The sequence below is a fragment of the Lepisosteus oculatus genome, chromosome 16 (assembly GCF_040954835.1).
Source record: "Lepisosteus oculatus isolate fLepOcu1 chromosome 16, fLepOcu1.hap2, whole genome shotgun sequence".
Lineage (NCBI taxonomy): Eukaryota > Metazoa > Chordata > Actinopteri > Semionotiformes > Lepisosteidae > Lepisosteus > Lepisosteus oculatus.
The window spans coordinates 4,116,940-4,130,798 of NC_090711.1; the positions used below are offsets into that span (position 1 = coordinate 4,116,940).

Here is a 13,859-nt window from a genome sequence, read left to right on the forward strand (position 1 = left end):
CTCTTGCTCTTGAATTGAAATTGCGCATTGTTCATTGTGATGAATTAGGTGCAGGCTGCTCAGGAGTGTGTGTCATTGGCCGCCTTGTTTAACTGGTCTGTGTCATCTGTCCATGACAGAGATCAACATGGACAAGCCATCCAGCTGCAAGAAGAGGCTGAGGAAGAATTCTGAGCTGGAAGACGAAAGTGCATGGGATTCTTCTTACAGTGAGGTACAGCCCTTAACTTACAGTAGAATTGCAGACCTAGTTTTTGTGTTCTTCTTAAAAAGATTCTGAAATCACATTTTTGTTACCCTCAATGAAGTGGGCTTCATTGGCTCACATAGATTCTGCAGCTTTGTAGCTCCTTTTAAGAGAGTTAGCGGAGGATGAGAAGGGTGCGTTGCTTATTGATGACACAGACAGCTCTGGAGTGCCCCGTCAGTCCCTGGTGTCTTGTTACATGACAAACTGAGGTGCCCTGCGTGACCCAAGTCCACAGCTAGTATTCGCCCAGCTTTGTGCCACTGCTTGAGAAGTCCCAGGCTCCCCTCACCAGGCAACATTTTTAAATCTGATTTCTTTTTTTTTTTACAAAATGAATGGTCCAAGTATTATCTGAGAAGGATTACCTGATGTGGGTTGATGGCATGAATTATTGCTCATGTACAAGGAGGAAGTTGCGTCAGCATGCGTAGGCTGCCAAGGAACAAGTGTATTCCATGCTAAAAAGAAAAGAAACACAACGTCTTCTTCACACCCCAAGAAGGCTCCACATCCTAAACGTTGTGTTCCTATTGCACATGCTGTTCTGTTTGTTAATTATTGTACAAGTGACTCTCTTTCAAGCTGAACTGCAGTGCAGATGTTGAAATACAAGGCTGACTGAATAGGCAGATATTCTCATTCTTCCCAACACGGAGTGGGAGATGTTTGACAGCCACAGCATTGCACTACTCTTCTTCATCGAGTTGCCAGGAAGAACTTGAAATTGTCCAGCTGGTGCCAGGCAGTCATAACACACAGCAGGAATTTCATACGCTTGCAGTTGGAATAGTTCTCCGTCTGGTATTCTTCTATATGAAAGATTACATGCCTCGGCATTTACCTGTAGTACTGGTTCTTCTTCCGTGTCAGTCGCTTGGCAGCAGTCCCAAAGTGTTGAACACATCCCTGTTGAAAGTGAAGAACAGTGTGCTGGCTGTAGCCACAACCACCATGTTTTTTCTTTTGTTGTTTAATTTCCAGTTACTGTCCAAAATACTGTCCAGTTTTCCCTGTGCTTTATTATTCTTCCTTCAGTGTTGACAGAACACAAGCTTTGCTAATGTCACTTTTGCTGCTGGGTGTTTTGTCCACCAGCTCGTGTCCTCTGTCCTGATTGATCGGTTGTGAGGCGACAGGAGCTTTGGTCAGTTTCATTACTGACAGCCAGGCCCTCTGATGCACTTCTGGTGCAGCTGTTGTAGGAGAATGTGTTCTGGATATCTATAAAGGAGTAAAAAAAAACTTGGAACAGTTATTCGCATGGTGATATTCGCATTGCTTTGCCTTTGGTAAGGTTCCAAATGATAGCAGATTCAAGACAAAATGGTTATGTTGTAGTTAGCCACTTAGAGACACTGGCCTAAACTGAGTCATTAAAAAAGGCAAATGTTCTGTATTGTTTGGTTTTCTGCTGGCTCAATCATATTGTAAAAAGGCTTCTGACGATGTGTCAGGGCTGGATATCCTGTTGAAAAGTTTAGTACTTTTTTGGAGTGCCATTTTGTGATTCATTTGAGTAGGACATTTCTATTTTTGTAAGCTTGTTTCTCGGCATCCAGCCCCATGTGTTTCTCGCTGTTGGAATTCAAATAAATGGAAGGATTTGATTCATTGATAGGAAAAATCCCGGGGAGTGGCAGGCTGGGAGACCAGTCTGAGACAGAGACCGCCTCCTCGGACGATATTCCAGGCTGGACTCAGCCCCCATGGCAAGCCCAGGAGCAGAGACAGCAGCCTGAAGCCAAAGCAGGATGAGAGCAGCTCTCTGGTAGGTCGTGAAACCCCTCACTCTCAGGCAGGTCATTTCCTAAATCCTTCACTCCTGCTGAGCTCAGAAATAATTCACTAAACCATTAAACTAAGCAATTCTTTGCGCACTTAGAAGGTTTTTAAATGGCGATTCACCTATTTGAAGTTAATCTGATGTGTTTAGTAGGAGGCTTCAAATATACGGCCGTGAAGGAAGCGTATGATTAATTCAGTGAAGTGTACCATTAGGTAAAAGACAGCTCCTCTGGAAGGCAAGCCAACAGAAAAGGGGTCACGAGAGACCAAGATGTCAGAGCTATGCTAAGCCCTCTGTAGACAGCAGACAGATGTTAGTTGTGCAGAGGACCTTTGAGTTTTGTCAGCTGCATCTCCATCTAAACTGTTAACTGCCCAGTTCCACCAGTTTGGGGTTTTTGTTACCTAGTTTAACAGCATTGTCTTGTTCTAAGGATGTCATTATGTGATGTGATTTAAATAGAGCTGTAAAGTGTGGGCAGCAGCCATCCAGAAGCAGAACTGAGCACTCTTGGTTATTTGCTTATCTTTCAGTACATGTTTCATGGGGAGAGCTTAACAAAACTTTTGAGTTTTGAGGAGACCAAAGTAAACAGATTTCCAAGGCTGTAATGTTGTGGTATATGCAAAATATCTGTGTTTGTATTGTCTGCAAGTGTGACTTGTTTTACATAGATCACTCGTTTGTATTCAGAGTTTTACATTTTTAAACTTTAACATTAACATTTTTAACTTCTGCCAACTGTGTCTGATTGGTTAAAGGGTGACTTTGCTGGCTATCAAGATACTCTGTTTTGTACTCTTGAAAAATATGCAATTCAAATAAGGTCAGACAGACCAGATGTAAATCAGATGTGATCACAGCACATCTTGGTGTTACCAAGGCCAGATGAGCCAAACGGAGGCAGCTTGCTCCTGAGCTCTGGCACAGCCATGTGGCTGCATCCAGGCAGGCAGCTGTTTCCAGCTGTTCTCTCAAGTTTTACTTCCTGCATTTTGCTTCTTGGCTGCAGGGTCTGTCGCACATGTATTCGGGATTCAGTGTGAAAGGTGTGGGACCAGATGCTTCGTAATTGAGTCAGCACATATTTTTTTGGTTGTGTTTTTGCTATAATGCCCTATAATATCTTTTGACTGTGCACTTTAACTATAACCCACTTTGAACAATTGTATTTCTTTTTTCTTTAAAAAAACATAGGAATTGGCAATTGTTTTTATCACATTGTCATTCATTCAGTCATGAGAAGACCCTTTGGGGGCACCCCTGTTCTCTGTAAGAGCTAAACCTGCTAAACTAGAGCTAAACCTGCCTTTTGGGTGAGTTCCTTCTACCGTGGAACCCCTGTACAAAATAATCTTTAATTAACAAGAGTGAAGAGATACATCCAAAATAACACATAGTTATACTATCACATAGTTTTGATTTCCATGGGAATTTAACAATTTAACAAGGCCTGCTTGTCGATATATACTTGCAAACCTGCCAATATCAGCTGTTACAAATATAGCCTCGGTAAATGTATTTTTCTTTAGAGATATAGTTCAATATCTGGTACACTTTTGCTTGTGTGCAGTGCTTCTGTGATTTTAAGCGACGTCTTGTAAATGAAAAGCACTTGACTGAGAAAGTGCTGCTCACTCCACAGCAAACTTGTTTACCTTTCATTATTATTCGCACCTTTTGAATGGGGTTAACTCTGAGATGCACAGACCTTCTGCAAGGCCACCGCAGTCTGTGACTCCATTTCCTTTGGCCAGCTGTCGCGAAGCCGCATGCTGGGACTCTTCCATAAGCCCCTCGCCTCTTGCAGAACCAGAACGGCGGCAGTCCCAGCGGCCTACAAGCCCACCTGCCTGAGGCGCCCTCTCTGGAGCTGATGGAGCAGGACTCAAAGGACTCGGCCCAGAGCAGCTCCACCTCCACGTCCCAGGAGACAGCCAGCAGCTCCACGGAGTCCGGCTGCCAGCCGGAGTACAAGGTGACCCCCTGCCTCCTCCCCAGGGCTTCGGCCCTGGTGCTGGAAAGACACTGCTGGTCTTGATTCCTGCTCTCGCCGACTTTACTGCGCCGGTCAAAATGAACGTGTTCCAGATCTAAAGTCAATGATCACATCGAGACTTCTTTAAGTCAAGGTGTCTATTGTCTGGGGCAGAGATCTCTGAGTTCATTTCTCGTATCCTTTCTATGCCATTCAAGGTTTCTGTTTTGCTTATAGTGCGCACACTCGAAAGTGTTTTAATGTTAACAGGGGAATTTAATTCACGCTGCTTCACAATAGCTTAACCTTTGTCTTCACAAGGGTCAGTACACCCTTTCACACGCAGTTTTCATTTTGCACTACACAAACAACACTACACAACACTACATGCACTACACAACAACAGAATTTTTCCAGAACAACCTGATATCTGTATGTGTAATGGTCAATGAAGTTATTTACTTGTTATAAAATAAAACAATGTGTATCATATCTAGCCAGCATCCTTATCCTTCCAGTATTTCATATTAATAATGTACTTCAAAGTCATTTGAATGTTCTTACCTTGTTATAACCAAACACCATGTTACAACCCTTTCTGAATTACATTTCAGTATTACTCCATATAATATAAACCAAGCACTAAAATAATAACAATATAAAAATACTAAATCACTCATCACTGTTAGTATTTTTATTGGATCTATTAGAACATGCACGCAGTCAAAATTATTTATTTTTTTCATTTGTGATATGTTTGCTCTTATTGAATTGAAATTCAGATTAGTATCTTAAAAGTGTCTGGAATGTCTTTCACGATGTTACTGATTTCAGTAGCAGTATCAGTCCCTTGCACACGCACTGTTGAAGTGGCCGGAACGACTGATGAATGAATGAATGAGCAGTTTTGTTCACCCGCTGCCTTTGTCGTCCCCTCCTCTAGGATAATAAAGGCTTCGGGATTGGCGAGCTGGTGTGGGGGAAGATCAAGGGCTTCTCCTGGTGGCCAGGCATTGTTGTCACCTGGCGTGCGACAGGCAAGCGACAGGCGTCACCTGGCATGCGCTGGCTGCAGTGGTTTGGGGATGGCAAGTTCTCTGAGGTGAGTCACGCCAAGCCGGCACAGTGCTGCGTTCGCAAGCCCCTGCGCGTTACCCACCATGAGTCAGTTGTCCACACTTAGCCAGCGCACTTGTCCGACACACCCATTTGTGATGAATTGATGGATGAAAGTTGTGCTCCGCTGTCTGTCACAGTGTGCTTTCCTCTCGTCCAGGTCTCTGCAGACAAACTGGACTCCTTCATGGCTTTCCCCAAGTATTTCAACCAAGCTTCCTACAACAAGCTAGCCTCTTACAGGAGAGCCATCTTTCAGGCTCTTGAGGTAAGCTGACCCTTCGATGCCAGATGAAATCTAGAAGCTTTTTGTTTTCCTGTGTCTGGGTTTGCAGCAGTAAGATTTTTCAAAGAGCAGCTCTGGAAGTTCTGGGATTCACTGCGTTGTAGGCTGGAGTGTGTTAAACTCAGTAATGTGGAGACCATCTGCAAGCAGCTGGTCTCATTAACAAGGGGAACACTGCTTCCTTATCACATCAGGAGTCACTGGGTTTCCTTACAGCAGGCTGCAGGGCTGGAATTTCACCATCAAAAAAGAATTTTGTGCACTTAAAAGCAGAAATAAAAAAAAAGACACGCTCTTATCAGCTTCAGGCCTGTCTTATGTAATTGCACGAAAAGCAAAGATTTTCTGGTTTTGGTTGCAATGCGTGTTTTGGAATATTTTGAAAGGGGGCAGTTTAGTAATTCGATTTACAGCTGTAGCAAATCCCACTGTGCAAACTGCTGCTGCTCAGCAGCTGTCTGCTGCTCCCGCCACATTTCGAGGTGGCATGCTGATCAGCACAGCACACAGGCACAGGCAGCTCCAGTCCTTTAACCATTAACATCCTTCCAGGATGTAGCAAATGCTTTGGTTCTTCAGCTACATTCTCTGTTAATGCACATAGTCCCAAGTTCAGTTCAGGAATGCAGTGTCATCTAGTGGTTAGATAAGAGGATTTAAAGCTTCATTGATTAGCATAGTTTGCCTCTTTTTTTATCTGATCTCGAACCATGTTTATTGTGTAGAGCAAATAGCCAAGACATCAGCCCATGTCAGACAGAAATTACAGTGATAATGTAATCCTTGGTGGATAATGGTCCCTTCTTTATAGAGATTGGGGAACAAGCCGTGATTTTATGGACTGTGTGTGGTAATAGGATGGAATTATATTGCTGGAATATAGCCTAGCATTACTTTAAACACAAAACAGGAGTTTATTGCTTTGCACCATTTAATTATATTGAGGTTTTGTGTTTATCCATCATAAGGACAGTAAATCAAATACATTTGTATAATTGGTCTGCGTTAATTAATATTTTATGTTTTTATTCTTGTATTGTTTATGTATTATGTATTTCATAGTTTTACCCCAGGGTATTTTTTAAATACATGCAATGTTTCTGCATCTTTTTGTTATATCATTTAAAGTTCCTTTCTTAAAATTATCATATGCCATCACAAAGAACTGAACGATCATCGATCAATAGCCTTGGTCAGTCTGTGTGTTATCATGTCCTGGTTGGGGACATGATAGATTCCATATGACAGCCAGGGACTCTGAAAGTGACCGTGCACGTGTGTGTGTTTGTGTCTGTGTAGATGGCCAGCACCCGTTCAGGAAAGACCTTCCCTCTGTGTGAAAATGACAGCCCTGAGGACCAGGTGAAGCCTATGTTGGACTGGGCCAATGGAGGCTTCCAACCCAAGGGCTTGGAGGGGCTCAAGCCCTCCGAGAACACAGGTGAGACCTGCTCTCCGCCCCTGTCCACATGGAACAGTTTGATTTAGCTGTGGGCTGCAAGTGGAAAATGAAAACCTTTCACTTTTACTCCTTTAGCTTCAGATGCGCCTGAAGTTAAATCAGTGTGTAGAGTTCAGTTAGGCATAGCTCCTTGACATTAAAAAAGCAGGCAGTAGACCTGTGGTTTGACTCTGGCCATAACATGTTCAGCTGGCTGAAAGAATTTGTGATATTCTTAGACAGCTGGACATTTAGATGATGATTTCTGTCATTTGTGATTGATATTCCTATATCATGTTGTACCCCTTTTACATTGTCTCTTTAAATATATGTTGTGTTCTTGTTCTTGTTTTGACATCTATTGCAACACAAGAGGATGGTTAAGATTTTCCTTGTATTAAAAAAGCCCTTTGAAAAATAAGGAACAAGTAATAGGTTTATTCCATGCTGAAAAAAAGAAAGAGAACACAACGTTTCGGCCGTGGAGCCTTCTTCAGGTGTGAGAGAGACAGGGCAGTAGGCAAAGGTAAAGTAGCGGGAGAACAAAGGTTGGGAGGGAGGAGGAGTGAGAGGCGGGAGCAGGGGACAGAAAGAGAGGCCAATCAAGAGGTGTGAAGTCAGAATGGGTGCAGAGAGGTGTGAAATGAAACTTCCAATGAATGGAAAAATTTAAAAGAACAGTAGTCTGTCATTAAGGGAAGGGAGAATGTGTGATCCTAGCTGCAGAATAATTTTAGTTTCGGTGGTCTTTCTGATGTATGAGTTCGGAAAACCGTCTTTGAGAACACAGACGGAGAGGTTAGAGTGGTCATGGCAGTCAGAGGTGAAATGAGAAACAATGGGCTTGGAGAGATCTTTAATCTTCACAGCCCTGACATGTTCTCTGAAGTGGTCTCTGAGTTTCCTTCCTGTTTCTCCAATGTACATTGATGTAGATGGCCAGCACATTGATGATTGATACATCAGAAGGACCACCGAAACTAAAATTATTTTACAGCTAGGATCACACATTCTCCCTTCCCTTAAAGACAGACTACTGTTCTTTTAAATTTTTCCATTCATTGGAAGTTTCATTTCACACCTCTCTGCACCCATTCTGACTTCACACCTCTTGATTGGCCTCTCTTTCTGTCCCCTGCTCCCGCCTCTCACTCCTCCTCCCTCCCAACCTTTGTTCTCCCGCTACTTTACCTTTGCCTACTGCCCTGTCTCTCTCACACCTGAAGAAGGCTCCACGGCCGAAATGTTGTGCTCTCTTTCTTCTTTTTTTCACCATGGAATAAACCTATTACTTGTTCCTTTGCAGCCTACGCATGCTGACGCAGCTACCCACCTGAACTACTTTGAAAAATAATACTTTATACACTGAAGCCGACATTGAATTTATTTTACTAACTCATACTTTGATGGCCATTCAAATAAACTTGCTTCAGAACTGCATGGATTTGTGCTGTGACTTCTCACATCCCTGCACGAGCTTATTAACTTAACTCAAGCAATCCTCCAAATGAGGGTGATCAGCACAGGACCTGGAACTGAGGAAGTTGTTGCTAGCTTCTGACCTGCAGTGGACTAGAAGAGCAACAGGCTGAGCAGCTCTGTTCTAGAGCATAAGAAAATGGTTACAAAGGAGAAGAGGCCAGCTGGTTTGGTAGTAAGTAGCTGACTGATCTCAGGATCTCATCCAGCTGTGTCCTGAAGGAAGCCAGTTTTAAATGCATTTCCACATAGTTCCCACCTGTGTCCTCTGGTTTGTGTGTCACTGTGCATTCTGATGAACCCCACTGGGCCTTTGAAGGTTTTGAATACTTGTGTCAGGCATCTAAAACATGTGGTGCACAGCAGTGCAAAGAGGAACAGAATTACAATGGAGCTGGTTTCTGGCTTGGATTGGGAGGTGCTTTATGCTTAACGATGGTTTCTGTGTCTGTGTCAGTGACCGGCTCTTTGAATCACCATGTCCTGGAGGTCAGTCTGCCCGAATACTTCCCCCCGGCCAAGAAACAGAAGCCCTGCAAACCCAAGCTGGGAAGTGAAGAAGACTACAGCAGAGGTGAACACCCAGTTAGGGCTTTCTCTTCAACATGTGCAAGAGGGACTGGCACTGTGGCCTGTTTATGGAAAACCTGTGTAACCTGGTAGCAAAGGCATATCAGGGAATAAACATTTTGGGTTTTATCAGTGTGAACCTCCAGTTTCTATTGAATGTAGAGGACAGCTGCAAAAAGACACAGCCAGTTTGAAGTTTTCTGATACCCCATGTTTTCTCTTTTGTTTTGCTTTTCAGAACAAATGGTCCATGAAGTTTTGAAGAATAACAGAAGTATAGAAGGTAGAGCTGAAACTTTCTGTAAATTTCCTAATAAAACTATTTCTCCTTTCTTGTGTCACTGTGGCGCTGCCCTTACCTCACCTGTGAAAGGCTGCAGTGATACTCTTCTCGAGGTGACTGTAAGCATTAGAAACACCCCCGATATTGTGAACCTTCTTCTTCAAAAAGTTTGTTGCTTTTGCCTAGTGGCAAGCCCAAGCTCTGCAGTGGGATGAATTGTTGATTGATCATGAGCCTGTGGCGGTAGAGATGAGACCCTCCCACCTACTTTCATGCCTTGGCAAGACAGGGGACGTGACATCAGCGTCAGACCAACCCTCTGTGTGTTGGGGTCAACAAGTCTCATCCTGGCTCCCGTCAGGATGGGTCTGGTGAAAAGATGTGTGAGTAAATGTGTCTTGTAACAGCCCTCCCAGTGAACCCATTGTTAAGATAACCCCTCCTGTCCTTGGCGATGAAGATAACTGTCATCACCCTCATCCCTGCAAGGCTTAGTGTACTGTGGAACTGAACTAATCCTTCTGAACAACAACAACAACCTCCGAGATGTGTGCAGTGACTCTTAACTGCTGGCTATTCATCTTTTTTTCACAGAATTTTGTCTCTCTTGTGGGAAAACACGAGCAGCGACTTTTCATCCACTTTTTGAAGGAGGTCTTTGCCAAACCTGCAAGGTGGGTGACACTCAGCAGGGATATTGTGTTTGGGGAAGTTTCTGAAGTTTGCAGTAGGGTTAGGAAATGTTCTCACCAATCTGAGTGCTTGACAGTAAACTTTTGTTGAAGACAATAGAATGATAGAATTAATGTCACTGATTGTTGTTTTAGCCTTCAATAGTGATTAGTATCAGAGCCTCAAAAATGACAGATAAACAGTCTGCACTCAGGTTTACATGAGTAATGTTATAATGTAATAATGTTTACATTATTGCAGTTTTATTAACATGATGTTTCAGTACCTCCTGTGAAAATATAAGTCAAGATACTGTACATTAGTAAGTGAATTATTTGTCATTGTATTGAATACTCAAAAGAGTTTGATGCAGTTGTTCAGAATTGGAACACGTTTTATTTAAATGTTACATATTTGATATAAAGGAACAAGTAATAGGTTTATTCCATACTGAAAAAAGAAGAAAGGAAACACAACGTTTCGGCCATGGAGCCTTCTTGAAGGCACCTGAAGAAGGCTTCATGGCCAAAACGTTGTTTCCTTTCTTCTTTTTTCAGCATGGAATAAACCTATTACTTGTTCCTTTGCAGCCTACTCATGCTGACGCAGCTACATGCCTGAACTACTATTTGATATACATTTCATACGACATATAAGTGTTTATTTGAACTAACATCCATCCACTTTCAGTGACAATCAAGTACAGGGGCACAGGCAGCTGGAAATAACCCAGTAGACAGTGGGTAAAAGTCACAATTTACTCTGCATTGCCAGGCATTCATTTAGAATATTCAGATTATTTTGTTCTGGATGAGTGTTTACTATAAAAACAAGGTCTCAGGTTTCTCAAATGCGATGTTCAGATGTACACCTATTGTTTAACTGTCTTAAGTGAAAACTTTAAAGGGCTGGATGCCCGAGTGTTGAATGTAGAATGATTTTAATTTTAATCATACCAAACCAGCTGTCTTTATTACAGAAACCATTTTATTCCAACCAGTGTGTCTGAATATATTCTGTTCTAATTTCAATAGATTTTTTATAATGAAATACAGTGTTTTACTGCCTTGGTTTTCCTTAAAGAAATATCATCATCTGACTATTTTCTGACTACTTGGAAGTACATTTAGATTTAGAATACAGTTTAATATGCTGCACTTACAATCAAGTCATGAACCCAGCGTGTAATATGAAGAGCTCTGAGTTTGGAATTCATATCCATTACTCTTTCTACAGGCAGTGTGTAATTTTTCCTTCTGAAGAAACTAATAGCTACAGATATTGGGTAATATCGGAATAGTTCAGAAAACAATTTGTTATTTTGATCACTCTACACGAGTCTCAACATGAGCTCCTGAAATTGACTGATACGTCTTCATTGAGTCGGCATGATAACTCCCCTGCTCAATAACAAATATATTGAGTTATTTCCTATAACTGGAAGCTCACGTTACCTGCCAGTACGTGTCATATCCAGTCATATTTACTGCAATGATTTATAGCCTATGCTGAAGAATATAACATCCTATAATTCAATACCTACACAGTATAATATAATGGGAGCATGACATATCACTTGTGTTCATTTCAAAACATTTTAGTTTAATTAGGATTTCTGGTCACTGAAATTGGTGCTAAACAGGGGTTACAAAGCAGGCACAGAAAAGAAACATATAATTGTAATATAATCTATTATACTCAAATCTGTTCTGGCCAGGGTAAGCGATTATGTTTTTTTCCTGTCACATGAATTCCTTGTGCACCCCAGCCTGAGTGTTACAGGCTGAAGCCACAATCCACTGGGACAAGATACTGTAAAAACAGAGATTGGGGAATGGCCTTATATTTTTCTCAAATATACGTTTTCCTTGAAGCGCAGGGTGCAATAACAGCTCATTTCTCCACATTATTCAATGAGCGAGAAGCTCTTTGCTTTGTTAGATTAATTAAAAACATTTCCACAGTATCTAATTCAATGTGTAATGTTCACTACTTGTAATAATCAAATAATATGATAGTATATAGATGTGATTGATCGCAACCCAATGATACACTGGTCTAAATAGATAGTAACTACAAAATAAGACAGTTTCAATAATAGCATGCAATTGATAGTACGCAGACAGTATGATGGTATTGATATCAAAATGATTGAAAGCAAACCAATTGATATGACAGGAGCAGTAGTAGATGTGATTGATTGCAACCAAACACAGCATCATCCTCACTAAGACCCCAGCCATGCCCCCTGTCTCCACAGGATGTGTATTTAGAAATCTCCTACATGTACGATGACGATGGCTACCAGTCGTACTGCACTGTGTGTTGTGGAGGCCGGGAAGTCCTGCTGTGTGGCAATGCCAACTGCTGTAGGTGGGTAATACCCTGTGTTCACCTCCTTCTGGACTCTCCTGGAAGTGCACGTTCTAAGAGCCCCTATGTCAGCTGTAGGCCCAGTCCAGGAGTTTTCTAGGCCACAGTTCAAAGGACAATTTCTAAAGACTTTGGGAACAAATGGCTGAAATAGGTCATTTAGAGATCGTATGGGACCATAATCCCAGTACCCTTCAGCCCACAAAGATCAGCGATTTCTGAATTAAACAGATGAGTTGCTTAATTGATCAGTAACTCGCGGGTCTCCCCCATGGTTAAAAGAGGCGACCCCTGCTCTAGAGGCACCGCTGTCGCTGTGGGAAACGTCTGTTTCCTGTGGGGCATGTGTGCTGCTCAGCCCTTGCCTGTCTCCCAGGCATCCCCCATAGCCCACTCCGTCATCAGATCGCTTGCTCGTGCGGCCGTGAGATCCGTCACAATTGGCTGCAGATGTTGAAACCTCCAGATGTAAACGATAAACCCCCGAGGAGCCGTTGAAGCTGAAATTCCTTGTTGGTGCCTACGTTTTCTGGCTGCATTCTTGTTAAGAAAAAGAGAGTCGTGCCCGTCTGACTCCTCCCCACTCCCATCCCTCCCCCCAGGTGTTTCTGTGTCGACTGTCTGGACATCCTGGTGGGTGCCGGGGCAGCGGAGAGCGCCAAGGTGCTGGACCCCTGGCGCTGCTACATGTGCCAGCCGCCCCAGCAGTACGGCGTGCTGAAGCGCAGGGGGGACTGGAGCGTCAAGCTGCAGGAGTTCTTCGTCAACGACAACGGCCAGGAGTTTGTGAGTGGTGACGGGGGTTTCGGGGCCACGGCGGGCTGCACTCGCCTCTCGTCTCTCGCCACAGTGGGGTGACCAGCTCATCGTGGCACAAACCTCTTTTGCAGGAGAGCCCCAGAACATACCCTGCTGTTCCTGCGGAGCAGAGAAGGCCTATCCGAGTGCTCTCTCTGTTTGACGGCATTGCCACTGGTGAGCAATTTGCGGGTTTGGAGAGGAACTTCTGTGTACAATTTAGCGTCCTTTAATACTTTACTTTAGTACATTAGTACTTTTTGTACTTTCCTTGTGCTTAGTCCAAGCTCAGGGGAAAGGTCAAGTGATTACTCCAAGGGCTGGCCAGCAGAAACTTACTACCAGGGTCTTTTCTCCTAGAATACTCTTCCTTTTCAAGAAGAGGCATTTGTTTCAAACTGAGAGATGTTAAGCCAGTTGAATATCGTATATAGCAACTCCAGAAAACAATGGCACAAGGAATGTAATCTGCAGAATTCTCCCCAATTTCAGCCTTGATGCTGAAAAGCCCTCCCTTCTTCATATTCTGCTTCTGGTATTGCAGGATTTGGTTAATTTAAAATTCATTGAGAAGGATAATATGGAATAATATACGTTTTTTTATTTAAATATATGTATTATTGCTAATATATCTGTATATTACGAATGAGGTAGTAACCGTTTCGTGTGATCTTAGTGATATTGTAGTAACCATGGTTGTAAAGTAATTCAAACTGCAACGTCTATTTATGAAATAGTCATTCCAAATAGATAACGCAAATATTGGCCGTCTCCTTTATTATTTATTCAGGTCCACAAAGGTTTCTGCTTAATAAGCACAGAGTCTG

The 13,859-nt window shown here is 42.7% G+C and overlaps 1 protein-coding gene across 4 annotated transcripts in view; it reads left to right on the forward strand.

The window, feature by feature from the left end:
• The window catches only part of dnmt3bb.1 (DNA (cytosine-5-)-methyltransferase 3 beta, duplicate b.1), a 46,065-nt gene that overhangs the window by 21,274 nt on the left and 10,932 nt on the right, over positions 1 to 13,859 (forward strand). For all 4 annotated transcript variants that reach the window (XM_015365000.2, XM_015365002.2, XM_015365001.2 and 1 more), the window contains 12 exons: positions 120 to 214; positions 1,869 to 2,018; positions 3,847 to 4,014; positions 4,958 to 5,116; positions 5,291 to 5,398; positions 6,716 to 6,857; positions 8,794 to 8,910; positions 9,145 to 9,189; positions 9,784 to 9,863; positions 12,122 to 12,234; positions 12,837 to 13,020; positions 13,125 to 13,209. In XM_015365000.2, coding sequence (XP_015220486.1) covers positions 120 to 214; positions 1,869 to 2,018; positions 3,847 to 4,014; positions 4,958 to 5,116; positions 5,291 to 5,398; positions 6,716 to 6,857; positions 8,794 to 8,910; positions 9,145 to 9,189; positions 9,784 to 9,863; positions 12,122 to 12,234; positions 12,837 to 13,020; positions 13,125 to 13,209 — 1,446 coding nt within the window. The remainder of the gene's footprint in view (positions 1 to 119; positions 215 to 1,868; positions 2,019 to 3,846; positions 4,015 to 4,957; positions 5,117 to 5,290; positions 5,399 to 6,715; positions 6,858 to 8,793; positions 8,911 to 9,144; positions 9,190 to 9,783; positions 9,864 to 12,121; positions 12,235 to 12,836; positions 13,021 to 13,124; positions 13,210 to 13,859) is intronic.